The sequence below is a fragment of the Erinaceus europaeus genome, chromosome 10, assembly GCF_950295315.1.
Source record: "Erinaceus europaeus chromosome 10, mEriEur2.1, whole genome shotgun sequence".
Classification (NCBI taxonomy): domain Eukaryota; kingdom Metazoa; phylum Chordata; class Mammalia; order Eulipotyphla; family Erinaceidae; genus Erinaceus; species Erinaceus europaeus.
In genome coordinates this window covers 6667266-6686305 of record NC_080171.1, presented here as the reverse complement: position 1 = coordinate 6686305, position 19040 = coordinate 6667266, and the positions used below count along the sequence as shown (strand labels likewise).

At 45.9% G+C, this 19040-nt stretch overlaps 1 protein-coding gene and 1 long non-coding RNA gene across 5 annotated transcripts in view; one reads left to right on the top strand and one right to left on the bottom strand.

Moving 5' to 3' along the window:
• Positions 1-19040, bottom strand: part of LOC132540822 (uncharacterized) — a 478519-nt gene that overhangs the window by 237566 nt on the left and 221913 nt on the right. The window lies entirely within an intron of this gene.
• FSD1L (fibronectin type III and SPRY domain containing 1 like) overlaps positions 5714-19040 on the top strand; it is a 67292-nt gene continuing 53965 nt past the window's right edge. For 2 of the 4 annotated variants that reach the window (XM_060199064.1, XM_060199062.1), the window contains exon 1: positions 5715-6269. In XM_060199064.1, coding sequence (XP_060055047.1) covers positions 6255-6269 — 15 coding nt within the window. In that variant the 5' untranslated portion in view covers positions 5715-6254. Of the gene's footprint in view, positions 6270-19040 lie in introns of all 4 variants that reach the window. The other 2 variants (XM_060199065.1, XM_060199063.1) reach the window with 2 other exon arrangements.

Genomic DNA, 19040 nt, shown 5'->3' with positions numbered 1-19040 from the left:
AGGAAAGGAAAGGAAAGGAAAGGAAAGGAAAGGGAAGGAAAGGAAAGGAAAGGGAAGGAAAGGAAAGAAAGGAAAGGAAAGGAAAGGAAAGGAAAGGGAAGGAAAGAAAAGGGAAGGGAAGGAAAGGAAAGGAAAGGAAAGGGAAGGGAAGGAAAGGGAAGGAAAGAAAAGGGAAGGAAAGGAAAGGGAAGGAAAGAAAAGGGAAGGAAAGGAAAGGAAAGGAAAGGAAAGGGAAGGAAAGAAAAGGGAAGGAAAGGAAAGGAAAGGAAAGGGAAGGAAAGAAAAGGGAAGGAAAGGGAAGGAAAGAAAAGGGAAGGAAAGGGAAGGGAAGGAAAGGAAAGGAAAGGGAAGGGAAGGAAAGGAAAGGAAAGGAAAGGGAACCTACCTAATTTTGGAGGAGACAGTTTTCTTAGAGCCACTTCAGCAGCACCAACCATGAAGTTTTCCTCGTTTGAGTTCTTTTTTTTTTTTTTTTTTTAATTTCCCTATTGGGGGATAATAGTTTACATTCAACTGTAAAATCCTCATTTGTGTTCTAAGGAACCTCAGTCACATAATTAACTGTGACTAGATATTTTCTTTCAGAATCGGTTGAAACCCCATCTCTTCGATGCCTCTGTAATCTGCCTCTTTTCTTCCTCCTCTCCCGTGTTCCTTCCTTCCTTCTTTCCTTCCTCTCTTCCTTCCTTCCTTTCTCATTTGTTTTTAACAATTTGTTTTTTCTTAGGTCACTATTCTCAAGCATTAATAATAAGCACTTTGGAGGACATATTAAAACACAGATTACTGGGCTCCCCAGCCTCAGAGTTTCTGACTTACCAGGTCTGGGAATAAGGTCTGAGAATTTGTGCTTCTGCTAATCTACCAGGTAAACCTGATATAGCTGATCTGGGGATTACATTTGATTTATTAATAGAGCTACATTTGGAAAAGCCAGAACTGAGTTAGCTAAAAACAGCTAAGTATAGAAAAGGCAGAGAACTTGCCCACAGACCAGGAGCATGGGGGAGTCTTTTATAGGCCCAGACTTGGTGCCTAAGCTGGGGTGGGAGAGACTCTATGGGCTGGGGAAGTCATAGTCGAGGAAAGACTAGTTGTTTTTGTATGGAAATAAAAGGAGGCAGAAAGCTTGGGGTAAGCTGCGCAGGACAACCAGGCTCACCAAGAAAACAAAAAATAAAAACCAACCAATCAATCAACCCAGAGATCTAGAGAGGACGGTAGAGCTCTTGTCCCAAGCTGCTGGCTCCTGGCTGGGCTTCAGGGAAAGAGCTGGAGGGGCAGGGAGGCAGGACGGCCCTATGGTGGAATCTAAGTGATCACATTTCCTCTTCACTGTCTCCAAAAGCCTCTCTTGGCTTCCTCCTGTGGTTAAGTCCAGCCTGAATGTCCCAGGAGTTGTCCTCTGACTAACAGGAAGGTGAAGTCCTTACAGCCACAGAATTAGGAACAGCACTTAATGCTAAGTGGCACCACAGTGGCAGGACTGAGCAGCTCATAGTTGAGCGAGCGTCTTGACCTCTTTTGATCCCTCTGGGGAAAGTGACTCAGCCACAGTGCCTTGTATATTGCAGAGATGTTCTTTGTGGTGGCCAGCAGTGTCGTGGTAGGGAGATGCCAAGGCCCTTCTCACTGTTCCTGATGGCACTGGGGCAGTGTGGGTAGGGGGCTACTTTACCTTGGTACTGAGAGAGGGGGTATCTCTGTACAGGGCTGAATATCATGATTCATTTCAGTTGGCGTGAACAAAACTGTATACACAGCCCATTTCTGGACCCTAGTCTTCAAGCACGTTTTCACTTAGTCTGATCCAAGTACCCTCTGTGTACCCTTAATATTGTTTCTTGCAAACATCCCGCTAAGAAAGGATGTTAGGTATCAGGTCCTGTGCTGGGGACACAGGGATGGATAAAGAAATATCAGCGTTGAAGGAAGTCACAGACTCTTGAGGAAACATATACAGAGATCATGACAGCATTGCACGATAAAGGCTTTTTCTCCGAGTGGAGCTGATAACCTCCCCAGGGGCTTTGCATTTGCTGCTTCTTTTGTCTAAATGCTCTTCCCAGATTGTTTTATGACCCACTCTCTCACTACACAAAAGTCACTTCAAAAAAGAAACCTTTCCTGGTATTCTCTCTTTTTTAAAAAAAAAAATGTATTTATTTACTCTCTTTTGTTGCCCTTGTTGTTTTATTGTTGTAGTTATTATTGTTGTTACTGATGTGGTTGTTGGATAGGACAGAGAGAAATGGAGAGAGGAGGGGAGGACAGAGAGGGGGAGAGAAAGATAGACACCTGCAGACCTGCTTCACCGTTTGTGAAGCAACCCCCCTGCAGGTGTGAAGTCAGGGGCTTGAACCGGGATCCTTATGCCGGTCCTTGCATTTTGTGCCACCTGCACTTAACCTGCTGTGCTACCACCCAACTCCCAGTTTTCTTTCTTTTTTTAAAAATTATATTTATTTATTTATTGGATAGATACAGTCATAAATTGAAGGGCAAGGGGGAAGACAGAGATGGAGAAAGACAGAGAGACACCTGCAGCACTGCTTCACCACTTGAGAAACTTTTCGCTCCGCACGTGGGGACTCGGGCTAAACCCAGGTCCTTGGGCACTGTAACGTGTGCTCAACCAGGTGCGCCACCAATATCCCTTTTATTTTATTAAAGGAATCTTCTCAATTTGTAAGTTCATTTGCCTCGTGTAATTTGTCTTTAAATGGTCAGGAAGAGTTCAAGCTGGTAAAGACTAGGACCTCCAATCCTGAGGCTCCAGGTGTTATATCCATATACACACATATCAAAGTAGCACTCTGGCTCTCCCCTCTTTTTCTCCCTCCTGTGAAACTCTATTTCATTAGACATAGATAAAAAATAAATTATTTTTAAAAATATTTATTTATTCTCTTTTGTTGCCATTGTTATCATTGTAGTTATTGTTGTTGTTATTGATGTCATTGTTGTTGGATAGGACAGAGAGAAATGGAGAGGAGGAGGAGGAGACAGAGAAGAAGAGAGAAAGACAGACACCTGCAGACCTGCTTCACTGCCTGTGAAGCGACTCTCCTGCAGGTGGGGAGCTGGGGGCTCGAACCGGGATCCTTAGGCCGGTCCTTGCGTTTCACGCCACCTTCACTTAGCCCACTGTGCTACCCTGACTTCCAAAAATAAATACTTTTTAATATTTTATTTATAGCATCTTTAACAACCTAGTATGCAAATAATTCTTATTATTTATTGGATAGAGACAGCCAGAAATTGAGAGTGTAGGGGAGAGATAGAGAGGGAGAGAGGAGGAGAGACACCTGCAGCTCTGCTTCACCACTCAGGAAGCTTTCCCCCTACAGATGGAGACCGGAGGGCTTGAACCCTGGTCCTTGCGCACTGCAACATGTAGACTCAACCTGGCGCATCGCCAACCACCTGGTGTCACTGCCTCACATTCTACATTTATTTATGCCCAGCCTCCCAGACCATTAATAGACTGACTTCCGTGACAAGAGAACCCTGCTACTACTTCTCAGCTGCTGGGGCTGTTACCTAGTAGGTTCTCAATATCTATTTCCCTCTTGTGTATTTATCATACAAGATTGCCCAGCTAAACTCTTCTGAGCCTCCTTAGAGTCAAGAAACGGAGGCTGAGACGTCTCTGCCTTTGCAAGCCTGTCTTCCATGTCTCCTGACATCAGCACTGTCCTCCAAGCTTAGACTTAAACAGGTTTTAGCTTCCCACCCACAATAGCCATGCACTGGGCGATTCACATACGTTATTTAAGCTGGCAGTGCTCTGCCAAGTCAACTTTATTTCTTACTCTACGGAAGTAGAAATAGACACAGGGAAAAGGGCTTGCTCAGAATCAGACGGCAGAGTGACCAGGCGGGCTCTTTGGGAATGGTCTACCAGGCTGCACAGTCCACCCATGTATCTAGAGGCCAGTCACGTTTTCATGGCAGGAGGGGAAAATTAGGAGAAGGTAGAGGTTCCTTGAGAGGATTGGCAGGACTGCAGGGTGGGCAACTCCCTCTTCTCTTTTTCACTCTGCTGTGTTTGCTTGTTTGTTCTTATGATTTAATGATGATGAACAAGATCGTAAGATCACAGGGGTCACAATTCCACACAGTTTCCACTGCCAGAGCTCTGTGTCTCATCCCCTCCACCGGATGCTTCTCTATTCTCTATCCCTCTGGGAGAATGGACCAAAATTCTTTTTAGGATGCAGAAGGGGGGAGGTTTTGGATTCTTCACTGGACATGGGTGTTGGCAGGTTGATCTACACCTCCAGCCTGTGTCTATCTTTCCCTAGTGGGGCAGGGCTCTGGAGAGGTGGGGTTCCAGGACATATTGGTGAGGTTGTCTACCCAGGGATGTCAGGGTGGCATCATAGTAGTGTCTGCAACTTGGTGGCTGAAAGTTGATAAGACATAAAGCAGGACAAATTGTTTAATAAACAGGAACCCAAAGGTAGGAACAGAGCAGTTGAGATTAATGGTTTTTGAGTAGGAAGAAGCCAGGAAACTACTTTAGCTATGTTCCACGAGGCCCATGACACTAGCAATTCTTGCTGGCCTGTTAGCTAACATGCAAGTGGACTTAAAATATTGTCTGGGGGAAGTCCGGCAGTAGTGCAGCTGGTTAACGCACACACGTGGTGCAAAGCGCTAGGACCAGCATAAGGATCCCAGTTCCAGCCCCCGGGTTCCCCACCTGCAGAGGAGTCACTTCAGGAGCGGTGAAGCAGGTCTGCAGGTGTCTATCTTATCTCCCTCTCTCTGTCTCCCCCTCCTCTCTCCATTTCACTATGTCCTATCCAACAACAATGACATCAAGAACAACAATAACTACAACAATCAAACAAGGGCAACAAAAGGGAAAGTAAATAAATATTTAAAAAAATATATTGTCTGGGAAGATGTCAGAGTTCAGAATTGGTCTAGAACTCCTCAGATAAAGAAAGGACTACAAAAGCTGGATAAAAGTAAGAGTCTGGCCTTTTTGGGCAATACCTGGCTACGCCATCATCTGGGGCCCTAGTCAAGGAATCCTTGGATTCCCACATAGATATGATGGGCCTAGACCTCTAATAGATCCCTCTCTCCACCACCACCGATCACTTCCATCCTCATAAGCCCTTTTGTGGGCCTCTCCAGGGCCTTGCCCTGACTATAAAGTAGCCATGCCAGAGACTCCCCCACATGAGTCCTGAAATGAGAGCAGCTGTATTGTTCCCAGCTGTGACCATGGACTGTGAGCTCAGACTGACAGGCTTCTGCGCTAAACAGGAATAGATGTGGGCCTGGGGTCAGGTGGCTGGGGTAAACAGTTACTGGCATTTATATACTGTCCTCATTTTGGGGAGCTACTCCCTATCCTCATCCAGCTTTCTTTTTTCTTCTCCTTCTTTCTTATTAGATTTAAGGACTCACACTAAAACTCGATAAACCAAATCAGTATATATTAATATAAGCAAGGATAAAGACAGAGATCAAAGCCATCCAAATACAGAACCCGATTAGTTCGCTGCATGACATAGGTGGCTACTTTGGCAAATATATAAAACAATGCAGAGGAGCGTTTTTTTTTTTTTTTTACTGGCTGGGAGTATGGATCGACCTGCCAACGCCCATGATCAGCAGGGAAGCAACTACAGAAGCCAGACCTCCCACCTTCTGCAACCCACGATGACCCTGGGTCCAGACTCCCAGAGGCATAAAGAATAGGAAAGCTATCAGGGGAGGGGATGGGATACGGAGATCTGGTGGGTGGGAACTGTGTGGAATTGCACCCCCCTTCTTATTCCATGATCTAATCAATATTTCTATTTCATAAATAAATAAATAAATAAAAACAAATTAAAAAATAAATTCTTTAAAATGTATTAAAGCTTTCTCATACACAACTCTTCGGCATAATCCAAAAATGAGCAGGAACTGGATCCATCACAGTCACGGATCAAAACTGACCAGAACTCAAGACAGAACGGACAACAGCGGCCGGGAAGCTTGGGCTTCACGCAGCTTTGCGGACCCGCCCCCGCCCCCGCAGGGGACCCCATGCGGGCCGCGCGCAGGCGCCCTGCGCCCCCCGCCCCTCCCTTTCACCCAGGCAACCGCGTTGCGCGGCCGGGCGGGGCGGGGCGGGGCGGTGCGGGCGGCGGAGGCGGGAGCGGCGGTTGCCACTAGCGGTCCGGGCGCGGCGGCCCTGCCTCGGCCTCTCTGCGCGGCGCGGGGTGCGGCGGCTTCAACCCCCCACCATGGACTCGCAGAAGGTGCGGGGGGCGCGCGGGGAGGGAGCCCCGGGCCGGGCGGGGCGGGAGCGGCCCCTTTGCGGGGCCCGGGGGCGCGGGGCCACCCAGCCTGGCGTCTGCCCTGCCGGGTGCGGAGTCCCGGGGCGGGGGAGCTCGGGCGCCCCCCGCAGCCGCCCCGCGTTCTGCTGCGCCCTAGGCCCCGCGGCCGCCCTCGCGGGCGGGCTCCCCAGGAGCATTCGGCGCCCTTGGCGGGCGGAGGGGGAACGGAGGCCCGTGGGTGGGGTCGCCGGCTTGCTGTGCCGGGCACCGTGCGCGCTCTCGGCCCGGGAGCCCCGCTCCTGCAGCCTCCCTCCCCACCCGGTCTGGAGCAGGTGCTGGGTCGGTGCTGCGGGGACGGCGGGGACGGCGGGGACTGCGGGGGCAAGGACAGTGGTTAGGGCAGCGGCCCCACCCTCCTGGAGCAGCTGCATGGAGCTGCTTACTGGTGCCTGCGGGGTGGCAGGCGGGGTGCTGCGCTTGGTACCTTCAGAGCAGGGAAGGGAGATCACGATGCAGGCTCGCCCGTGTGCAGCGCGAGAAATGGACAGAGAAGCCGCTGTTTTAACATGATTCTAAATGAGTTACCGATGGTCAGTCATAATCCATATAAATATATATATATATATTTATATATATTAACCATCCTGTTCTCTTTGTTCGGAGATAGCGAAGTTGTGGATACAGTCCAGTACAGGAAGGGGGGAAAAAAGTGTTGAAGTGTTTTTAATGTAGCAGGGGGAAAAACAAGGGCATCTCCGAGAGGCCATTCTTTTGCTCTTATTAGACAGAAAGCTCTGGCACAGTATATTTGATAAGGTTGCGTGAATTCGCCTTCTTGAGGAGCCCAGGGACATTAAAAATAGAGAAGAGATGTGTTACGGTTCTTCACTTTTTATTATTGTTGTTACGATGATTGGATAGGACAGAGAGAAATTGAGACAAGAGGGGAAGAGAGAGAGGGAGGGGAAGAGGAAGAGAGAGACGTGCAGACCTGCTTCACTGCTTGTGAACCGACCCTTCTGCATGCAGGTGGGGAGCCGGGGGGCTCGAACCATGATCCTTGCAATTCATCCTGTGTGCGCTTACAACCTGGTGCAGAGAGCCCCTGCAGAGCATCTCACGAACGTGCACTCTGTTTGCATGCTGGTATCTTCACAAAGTGCTGCCAGGTCTACTTAGTGTTTATTTACATGAGTGCTAGTAAGGATTTAAAAAAAAAAATATGCCTTGTGTTTAAGGCCTCTTTGATTTTATAAAATATTTCACAGCCTACTCTGGATAAGTCATATCTGTTCAGGACAAACAGAAGAGCAAAAGACTTGAGTTGTAGAGATGGGTTCTAGGGTACGTTTTACTAGCTGTGTGGTAAGAAGCAAACCGCTGTACAAGTAAGAATAACCTGGGAGTTGCGCCGTAGCGCAGCAGGTTAAGCACAGGTGGTGCAAAGCGCAAGGACTGGCGGAAAGGATCCTGGTTTGAGCCCCCGGCTCCCCACCTGCAGGGGAGTCGCTTCACAGGCGGTGAAGCAGGTCTGCAGGTGTGTCTGTCTCTCCCCCTCTCTGTCTTCCCCTCCTCTCTCCATTTCTCTCTATCCTATCCAACAATGATGACATCAATAACCACAATAATAATAATAACTACAGCAACAATTAAAAAAACAAGGGCAACAAAAGGGAAAATAAATAAATATAAAAACATTTTAAAAGAAGTAAGAATAACCTATAGGATTACTGTAAAAATAGCTCATTATGACAACATAGTATTGTAAAGTTTACATAAAATACTAAAACACTCCTTCCGTTGCGTTCATGCATGCCCTCTGGACATACGCCTAGGAGTGATATTACTATAGGGTCATAAAGTAATTCCTGTTTTATTTAAGGACTCTCCACACTGTTCTCTGTAAGGGCTACGTTGGTTTGCATTCCCCCTTACAGAGTATTAGGGTTCCTTTTTCTCCACCACATCCTTGCCAATACTTTTAATCTATTGATTTATTATTGCCACCAGGTCTTATTGTTGGTGGCTGCTTTTCCCATTTTTTTTTCTTTCTATTTTATTTGACAGAACAGAGAGAAATCGATAGAACAGGGGGAGATAAGGAGGGAGAGAGACAGACACCTGCAGACCTGTTTCACCTGTGTCTTCCCAGCAGGTGGAGAGCAGGGACTCCCGCCCTGGTCCTTGCACGCGGTGATACACGCACTTAAACCAGCTGCGTCACTGCCTGGCTGCCTGGCCCCCACCTCCTGTTTTAGCGACATACGCCCGTCTCATAAGTGTTTCATGGAGGTCTTAATTTGCAATTCCGTAAGGATAGTTGACGTGAAGCATTTTCCCAGGTGTCTGTAGCTCATCTGAATGTCTTCTTTAGATAACTTTATTTAGGTTTTTTGCCCACCTTTTTTTTTTTTTTTTTTTTACTTCTTCGTTTGTTTTTGATTTTGAGCTGTGTGATTTCTTTATATATCTTCAGCAGCAACCGCTTGTCAGATGTGTGATGTGCAAATAACTCTCTCTTTTAGATTTCCCTGCCTGTGAGAATGAGCCTCCAAATAAATCTTTGATGTCAAGGGCCTGAAATGTTTCGCCTCTGTGTCCGTCTATGTATTTTATAGTTTCAGTCTACTGTCTTAAGTTTTTAATCCATTTTGAGTTAACTTTGGTATACAGCAATACTGTTGGTGTAGTTTCTGAAAACCATCATTCAAGAAAGTGTTTGAATGTGCACTCCCTTATTTTGTCTGATCACGTACCACCCCTTACTTTAGGGTACTCACAGTTGGAGGGTCTGACTTCTGCAAGGAACTCAGCTGGTATCATTCCCGTTGAGGTGTTTGAACGACTTCTACAGAGGCAGCGTAGAATTGGCTGTTATTTCTCACTTGTGTAAATGGACATTATTTGTAGTGATCGTGAGAATGAACGTCTCAAAATATTAGATGATGTGTTGAGTTTTATCAGTGGAAACAAGGCGTCATTCTGATTTAAATGTGTTTTTTTTTTCCTAGCTTAAAGCCAATATCTGGTAGTAATGCTTATAACCGATTTACTGTTCTGAATTCGAGCATCCTTTTTCTTTACTCAGTTATATCCATTAAAACTAAATAACTACAAGAAGACTAGAGTATCTTTAAATATCTGGTTTAAATAAGACAATAAGTAGTATGCTGCTAGCATGACTTTTCTTTTTAATGGATTATTAGGATGGAAATAGTGTAAGGAAAAAAAATTTTTTTTTTTTTGCCTCCAGGATTATCTCTGGGGCTGGGTGTCAGCACTATGAATTCGCTGATGGCCATTTTTTCTTCTTCTTTTTATTGGATAGGACAGAGAGACATTGAGAGTGGGAGGGGGAGGTAGAGAGGGAGAGAGAGAAACACCTGTAGACCTGCTTTGCTGCTTTCAAAGTTTCTCCCCTGTGGGTGGGGAGTGGGGGCTTGAACTTAGGTCCTCACACAGGTATTTGCATTTAGTACTACGTGTGCTTAACCGGATGTACCACCTCCCGCCTCCCTAAGGAAAATGTTTCAGTACTGCGAATGTCAAAGGGTGTGAATGACTTTAATAGATACTGTAAGAGATGAGAATTTGTGGTACTTATTAATTTTAGGACCCAACCATTTATGAGTTGAACAGGCTTAAGTAACTTGCTATATGTCTCCAAATCCTCATGTATAAAATAGAGATAATAACGGTAGCTATCTCAAAGGATTACTGTGAGAATTAAGTGAAGTAAACTCACTCAACGGTGCCTAACACACGTGTGCATGCTTAGGTGTTGCTGTTAATTTTATAATCTCCATTTGAAAATAACTTTCGAGAGTCAGGCAGTCACGCAGCAGGTTAAGCACAGGTGGCGCGAAACGCAAGGACCGGCGTAAAGATCCCGGTTCGAGTCCCCGGCTCCCCACCTGCAGGGGAGTCGCTTCACAGGTGGTGGAGCAGGTCTGCAGGTGTCTGTCTTTCTCTCTCCCTCTCTGTCTTCCCCTCCTCTCTCCATTTCTCTCTGTCCTATCCAACAACAACAACGTCAATAACAACAATAAACTACAACAACAATGAAAGGCAACAAGGGCAACAAAAGGGAAAATAAATAAATATAAAAAAAATAACTTTCTCCTTCTGTTGATAACTTCTGTAACAGTTTTTCTTACCCAACCCACCCCTTTTTATCTTTGTACTTCAAGGCTTTTTTTTTTTTAAGCATGATATCTGTTTTTGTATATGTGATAAATTATTTTCAGATGGTGTTGCCAAAGAAAGTCATTATATTCCAACTGAAAAGAAATTGGAAGTTATGACTCACGCAGTCTGACAATAGGGGTTAACTTAACTGGACCGTCTTACAGAAGCCTGAACAGTGGCTAGTCAGCAAATAGATTGGCTTGACCAGCTGCTTTCTGTCTGTGAAAATAACTTGGACTTGGGTGTTGTGTTAGCAACAGATGCTCTGTTTGAGTAGAGGAAGAAAACAATTGCCTTGGGTATGTAAGGCATACTGTCGGCTACAGAAACCCATAGTATTATCTCCTAGCAATAAACAGAGGGATTCTATTTAGATTGAGTTTCTGGGACACTTCTGTGAACAGGATGTGTTATGGATAGGTGGCTTTGTTTGATATTTAAACCTTCTGATTATGTCCTTAAGTGGTTTTAAGATACAATCTCGAAGGTTTCTTTACCTGATAAATGGTGTATGTTCAAAGAAGACATTGAAGTGAGAGTCATTTGCACCTGACTGAAATCTTGGCACTTGAACCCAATAGTTTTGTTCAGGAGATCGTTTACATTTCTAGCAGTTGCTGTTTCTAGCTCTGTTTCTAGGAAGAGGACATGCTGGAGGAAGAATAAAGATAGAGAGGAAGAGAGAAGTGATCCCAGAGGAAGGATGTCACCCAGAGCTTCCATTGTCAGTTGTTTGCCTCCTCTGCTTCTTTTCCTGAGTATTCTCTTTCCTCGAAAAAGTGGAGGGTCAGCCAGGCAGGGTCTGACTGTACAAGTCTAGACAGACACATACACTGAGGAGATTGAAGGAAGCCGGGAAAGCTTTAAAAGTCGTGCGCTGCAATTCTTCTTCTTCTAGCGTTTGCCCTTCTTCCATCGCCAGTCAACAGCGTCAGGTTGAGCCTGATGTCAAGTTTCGAGACCTCCTTTGAGCGCCGCAATACGGTGCGCTGTCTGTACTTGACTTCCGCAGTCTTCCTTTCATTACTTCCTCTGCCCAGGATTTCTGTCCTTTGACTTCATACCCATGCAGCTAGCCCAGAGATTTCTACCAGATCCAGACAATACACAGTCTCATGTTCAAAATCACTCCCTTTCTGTTAAAAAGTAAATTTCCTGACAAAAGAAGAGAGAAATAAAATTTAGATATATTTCCATCTTTTTAAAATTTCACTAGTGACTGAATTTTTGATTTACAAAACCATGTTATACAGCGGTATAACTCCATACCATTGCAACCACCAGAGTTCTGTGTTCTATTCCCTTCATTGGAAACATCAGTGGTTTTCCCAAGGTTATCAATACCAGCTGATAGAAACATCTGTCTATATTTGACCATACGTGACCATTCTTGTCTGTGGTCCTGCCTTCTTTTCCTTTCTAAGTCGCACCTACACCTGTTACTACTTCTGGGTCTCCTTCCTTCCTTCCTTCCTTCCTTCCTTTTTTTTTTTTCCCCCTATTCTGTCTCCGGGTTCTGATGGAATTAGAGTCTTCTAGTCATCTTCCCTGAACATTTCTCCCCCTCTGGGAGTATGGACCAAAATTCTGTATGGAGTGCAGAAGGTGGAAGGTCTGGCTTCTGTAATTGCCTCTCCTTTGGCAGGTGGTTTCATCCCCTCAGTCTATTTCTGTCTGTCTGTAGCGGGGCAGGGCTCTGGAGAGGCGAGTTCACGCTGTGGGTGAGGTCGTCTGCCCAGGGAAGTCAGGATGGACTCATCATAGCATCTGCAACTAGGTGGCTGAAAAACAGTAAGATATACAGCACATAAGTAAATAAATACATAAATAAGATCAATAAACAGGAACCAAAAGGTAGGAATAGAGCAGAGGAGAATAGGGATCACCGGGTGAAAGGAGCTAGGAAGTCTATTTTAGGTATGTTCCTAGGGCCCATAATTTAGTAATTTTTGCTTGAACTTGACAGCTCACATGCAGGTGGACTAAAAATATTGTCTATGAAGATGGTGCTAGAGTTGAGACTAGGACTAGAAAGTTGGATTAGGGCAGAGAGTAACTCCCAAACTTGAAGAAAATGTATACATGAAATAACTGTTTCCCTCATCAAGTTGACCCAGGGCCCATATATGCCTGTGTGACCTCTGAGCCCCTGTCAGTCTGAGCTCACAGTCCATTTTCCCATCTGGGAACATTCTAGGCTGCTCTCATTTCAGGACCCATATTTCTTGAGCAGCAGAGTATGTTGCCCCAGCCTCCCATCGGAGAGTGGGGCTGTCCCTGCCGTTGCTTTGTACTTTGAGGGAGACGCCCACAAGAGGGTTTATGTTGTTGTTCCTGATGGAAGTGATATGGAGAGAGGGATCTATTAAGAGGTCCCAGTGATGGTGGAGAGAGGGATCTATTAAGAGGTCCCAGTGATGGTGGAGAGAGGGATCTATTAAGAGGTCCCAGTGATGGTGGAGAGAGGGATCTATTAAGAGGTCCCAGTGATGGTGGAGAGAGGGATCTGTTCAGAGGTCCAGGCCCATCATATCTGTGTGGTATTGACCAAAAAGTAAAATCCTGGCTGTCTAGCTTACCAGCTGGGTAGAGCTTTCTAGGCTTTAATCAATTAATTGATTGATTAATTTTAAATCATTCAAAGGGGCGTCTATGGTATGGAGTAATACAGGTGAAATTATCTTTAGTGACATTTAGATAATTTCCAGGAAGGCTATACTCTTTTTTTTCTTTCCCCTTTTTCTTTATTATTATTCCTTTGCCCTGGCGCCCAGTGGTTGCTGCGTGCAGTGCAGTCCCCAGCCTTGGAAGCAGCCTGGTGTCCAAGTGCCTGCTCTGGGGGCCTTTTCTTGGATTTCAGTTGTAACTGCCACTTCCTACTATGTGAGCTAAGACAGATTACTGAATTTTTTAAATCATCCTTCCCTTCCTTTGACCATCTGATTACAGAAAGTTTAGTACTTTAAATAATCTATCATGAGGGGGTCGGGTAGTAGTGCAGCGGGTTAAGCACATGTGGCATGAAGCGCAAGGACTGGCTCAAGGATCCTGGTTCGAGCCTCCAGCTCCCCACCTACAGGGGGTTCACTCCATAGGCGGTGAAGCAGGTCTGCAAGTGTCTGTCTTTCTCTCCCGCTTTCTGTCTTCCCTCCTCTCTCGATTTCTTTCTGTCCTGTCCAAAACGACAATATCAGTGACAACAACAATAATAACTACAACAATAAAAAACAACAAGGGCAACAAAAGGGGAAAAAAAAAAAGAATCTATCATGATAATAAGTAGATACTGGGCTGGGTGGTGGCGCACCTGGTTGAGCGCACATGTTACAGTGCGCAGGGGCCCAGGTTCTAGCCCCCAGTCCCCACCTGCAGGGGAAAGTGTCACGAGTGGTGAAGCAGGGCTGCAGGTGTCTCTCTGTCTCTTTCCCTCTTTTTCACCCCCTCCCCTCTCAATTTCTGGCTGTTTCTGTCCAATAAATAAATAAAGATAATAAAAAATAAAATAAATAATAAGTAGATACCCCCTGGCAGTGGCTGTGCACAGTTCCCGGCATACAGGAAGTGATTAACAAGTAGTCACTGAGGCGACACAGTTCAGTCCACCTTTATTGTAGACTGACTAGTGACAGTGTCAGTCTTTGTAGATTTGTGTGTCGCTCGTCTGGAATTGCAATCAGAAGTGTTCTTTTTATGTGAATAGATAAGGGTGGAAAACCTGCATCTCAGACGAGATCACGCGTACTCAGGGTGGGTGAGCCATGGACAAAACGTAGACATCAAAGTGTTTCTTGGAGACCACTCGCTCACTGATGCTGTCTGATTGAAAGTGTACGTCAGGAGTCTGGTGGTAGCGGGTTAAGTGCAGGTGGCTCAAAGCGCAAGGACTGGTGTAAGGATCCCGGTTCCAGCCCCCCACCTGCAGGGGAGTCACTTCACAGGCAGTGAAGCAAGGTCTGCAGGTGTCTATCTTTCTCTCCCCTTCTCTGTCTTCCCCTCCTCTCTCCATTTTTCTCTGTCCTATCCAACAACAACGACATCAATAATTACAACAATAGTAACAACAACAGTAAAACAAGGGCAACAAAAGGGAATAAATAAATAAATATTTTTTAAAAGTACATGTAAATCTGGATATAATGTTTTTTCTTTGAGGGGGTGGCAGGGGCCACTAAGAACTGTAAGCTTCAGCATCCTAGTTTCAGGAATTTGTTGTAGTGGATGGTTTCTGGTCAGGCATCCCAAGTGGGCAGATGTTTTGTTATTGTTGCATAAAGCAGAATTATGATTCACATTTTAATTTGGTATCTCTGCATATACTAAATAAAAGCCAGCAGAACGGTGTCATTTCAAACAGTCAAAGGCATTTTGGTGTCAGACTTTAAGATAGATCTGTGGTGAGACTTCCTTTTTCTGTTGCTCTTGTATCTAGAAGGGTAGTATTGTTATAGTCTGTTGTCAGTTCCAGATTTTTTTCCACTCTCAACACTTCGTACCTTTTTTTTCCCTTTTTTTAATTGTCACCAGAGTTATTGCTGGGGCTTGGTGCCTGTGCTATGAATCCCAGTAGCCATTTTTTCCTCCCCCCCCCCTTGCTTATTTGATAAGACAGAGAGTTTCAGAGGGGAGGGAGAAATAGCGGAGAACCATAAGAATAATAAGACTTTTTTACTCTTAAGTGCCAAGCACAGATAATTTGTTGTGTTTTTTTTCTTCATCTGATTTCTAGGACTATAAGCATAACTTTAAGCTGTGTTCCTTTGTAAAGGTTATTCCATGCTTTGTACAACCTAGATTACTTTGACTGATTACTTGAGAACTATTCCACACTAAAGCAGGATTATAACTGTAGCTAATACACTTCTATATTTTCTTCTGGGAGGGTTCTATCAACATGAACTCGTTTTTTTTTTTTAATATTTATTTCCTTTTGTTGTCCTTGTTGTTTTATTGTTGTAGTTATTATTGTTGTTATTGATGTCATCATTGTTGGATAGGACAGAGAGAAATGGAGAGAGGAGGGGAAGACAGAGAGGGGAGAGAAAGACGGACACCTGCAGACCTGCTTCACCGCCTGTGAAGCGACTCCTCTGCAGGTGGGGAGCCGGGGGCTGGAACCGGGATCCTTAGGCTGGTCCTTGAGCTTTGCGCCATGTGCGCTTAACGTGCTGCGCTACCGCCCAACTCCCAGACTCTTTTTCTTAGTTTAGTGATTACTATAGCCTTGTTCTGTTGTCAGGTAATTGAGAGGTTTAATCATAATATAGTAGGCTTTTAGAAGAATGTTTTCCATTCTGTGTTTATTTTATTTATTTATTTATGTTTTTTTTGCCTCCAGGGTTATCATTGGGATTCGGTGCTGGCACTACGAACCCACTGCTCCTGGAGGCCATGTTTTTTTTCCATTGTTGTTGCTGTTATTGCTGTTGTTGGAAAGGACAGAGAGAAATGGAGAGAGGAGGGGAAGGCAGAGAGGGAGAGAGAAAGACAGATGCTTGCAGACCTGCTTCACCATTTCACCACACAATACGGGCTTAACCGGCTGTGCCACCACCAGGCCCCCTGTGTTTACTTTTTTTATAGTAGACTATTTTTTTTAAGGCTCTGATAACTGAGGCACATGACCAAGGAGTAACGGCCGAGGTTTTTCACTTGTGCACACTTCTTGTGGAGACATATGTCCTGTTTGTGGTACTATAATCCAGTTGAAGTGATCTTTGCCAGAACATGCCTTCTGACTTAACATCACCCAGAACTTTTAACCAAGGTCACCTCAAGCCTTGTAAACTATAATCATGTCATCTAGTTCAGTGTCAGATCCTTTGCACTGTCTTTATTGTCCAGGTGTGTTTATAGTTTTCTCCACCAGTGCTTGGAAGGTAATGGGCACCAGTGCCGGGCTAGCGTGAGGGTGTTTCTTCCCAGGCACGTGCTCTCTGGGTTGGAGAGAACTCGACCGGAGCCAACCTGGGCTGCTGCTTACTCAGTGACACGGGAGAGGAACCAGGAACTCGTGGACGCCATGCGTCTTTATTGATCAGAGACAACGCCTTTATATCTTTTGAAACGGAAGTGGCAGGTCGGAAAAGGAAATGGCTAGGAGAGGGGGTGGAGAAAAGAAAAGAGTGTGAAGGTAGAAAGCTTCCATAGCAGCTGTTGGGAAGGTTCTAACCAATGGGATTAACCAATACTCTGCAGGCAGGGCGGGTCTCAGGCAAAACAATGATTATGTAAATAGACCACAGCATCAGGATGGAGCAGGGCGTAATGCCCAACACACCAGGCTCAGCGATGAAACTGGAGACATTTGCAGGCATCTTGTCAGTTCAATAGAGTCCTCTGGAGCAGATGGAAGCCGTCTTGGCCCTCCTTCAGCTTCACACTTTGATAACAAGTGATAAGAGTGCATGTAATGCGCGCTGGCATCATCTAGAAATAGTTCCCTGAAGCTAGTGTTAACAGTTCATCATGTCCAGGTTGTAGGGTGAGGAGCTGCCCTGGAGGGAAGCTAGGTCCATTCGAGGAACTCACAGTGGCCTCCTCAGCTCTCACAGAGCAAGAGCTAAAGTCTGTTGTGTTTTAAAGTAGGTGACGGACATTATGTAAGCTTTTATAGATTCGCTAAGGTCAGGATAAATTTTTTTTTTCCTCCAGGGTTTTTGCTGGGGCTCGGTGCCTGCACTATGAATCCACTGCTCTTGAGGGCCATTTTTTTCTCCATTTATATTGCCCTTGTTGCCGTTGTTGTTGTTATTGTTATTGATGTGTTGTTGTTGGATAGGACAGAGAGAAATGGAGAGAGGACAGGAAGACACAGGGGCAGAGAAAGACAGACACCTGCAGACCTGCTTCACCGCCTGTGAAGCAACCCCCCTGCAGGTGGGGAGCCGGGGGCTTGAACCGGGATCCTTATGCTGGTCCTTGAGCTTCACGCCAAGTGCTGTTAACCCAGTGTGCTGCCGCCCAGCCCTCAGAGTAAATGTCTTTAGTAGAGCATGCTGGATTTTTTTTTCTTTTAATCCCAGGACTAGTGAGAAGCCATTAAATATTGTTGTTGTGATTGTCACCGGGGTTTTTGCTGACACCCAGTGCCTGCAGAATGACTCCACCATTCCTGGTGCCCCCCACCCCCAAACCCACCTGCTTCTTCCTCCTGTGCCCACGGAGCTGGAGAGCAGTGAGGGGAAGCGGTGGGAGAAAGAGCAGTAGCTGGAGCACAGGCCCACTGCTCATGAGTCCTCTCCTCCTCCCTCAAGCGCAGTGAAGACGGAGGAGGCCTTGAGCTCACGTCCTCTCCCACGGTGCTGGCGTGTGAGTGCTGCCAGGTGTGTCTGGGGGCAGGATCCTGCCATTGGACATTGCTAAGCGGGACAAGTGGTGCTATCAGACTACTCTGGCCAGAGGAGAGAGAACCAGTCGTTGTGGAGGAAGATGAGTGAGGGCCCTTTAAGGAGTCATGTCAGAGTTGAGCTATCCTATTGGCTTGTGCTGAGATAGGAGGAAGGGCTGCAGAACTGTTTGGGGGAGAAAGCCTGTTGGACCTGATGAGCCTAGGCCTCTGGCTTTGCAGCGTGGAGTGTCATCTGCAGAGGCGGAATACTGGCGGAAAGGTCAGCTTTAGTGGGAAACACTACAGCACTGAATTCGGAAGTTTCGGTATCTCTCTCTCTCTGGTTTGGGGTGGTCTCCAGGGGAAAGGTAACGGGCTGGTTCTTTCTCGCTCACGACAGGGGTGACACGAAGTAAAAGACACCAGGGGACTCTTAGCGTGCCTAGAATCCTAGAATCTGTAGAATCCGTAGAATCCGTTTATTATCAAAGTGGACATGAGTTAAATAGAAAAACAATGAAGGGAATTTTACTGAAATATGTCAGAAATTACAAGTTTCTTAACGGTCAGCATGCCCCTAAGGTAGGGGGCTGGTATGACAGGAATTGATGAGATACAAGACAGTTATTCTCCATGACACAAGCAACTTAATTATCCAAAGGTATCTGAGAGAAGCATAGGGGTTAAACCCGTAGGTGAGACAGAGAGAAGATGAATATCAAAAGGCCATATAGTTTGGAATTTCTCTTGTCTTGGGTCTGAGGTGTGTGATGAAGTGTGTGATAAGATGTGTTCTTCTGTGATCAGAAGGTGACTTTGAATAAGTGAATCTGCGGCCATGTGGCCTGCAGTTAATGGAGGGAAGTACTGGGGTTTCTGTGGGCCTGAGAGTCAAGAAGGAAAGAACCAAGTCTGAGTTTCCCCCCTTATGCTCACCTTGGTTGAGAGAGACTCACCAAGAGGTTATCTTCTCAGACCTCCATCCAAGGACAGGGGTGGTTCTCCATAAGCTCTGTCAGGCTGACACATAGACCCAACATGGAAGGACTTAAGAGATATCCAGATGGGGAGGTCAAGTAGCGGGGCCAGGTGGGGGCGCACTTAATTGAGTGCACAAGCTGTGACTCGTCACCCCCTCACCTGCAGGGGGCAAGCTTTGTGACTGGTAAAGCACGGCTGCAGGTGTCTCTCTGTCTCTCCCTCTCTATCTCCCCCTTCCCTCTTGGTTTCTGGCTGTC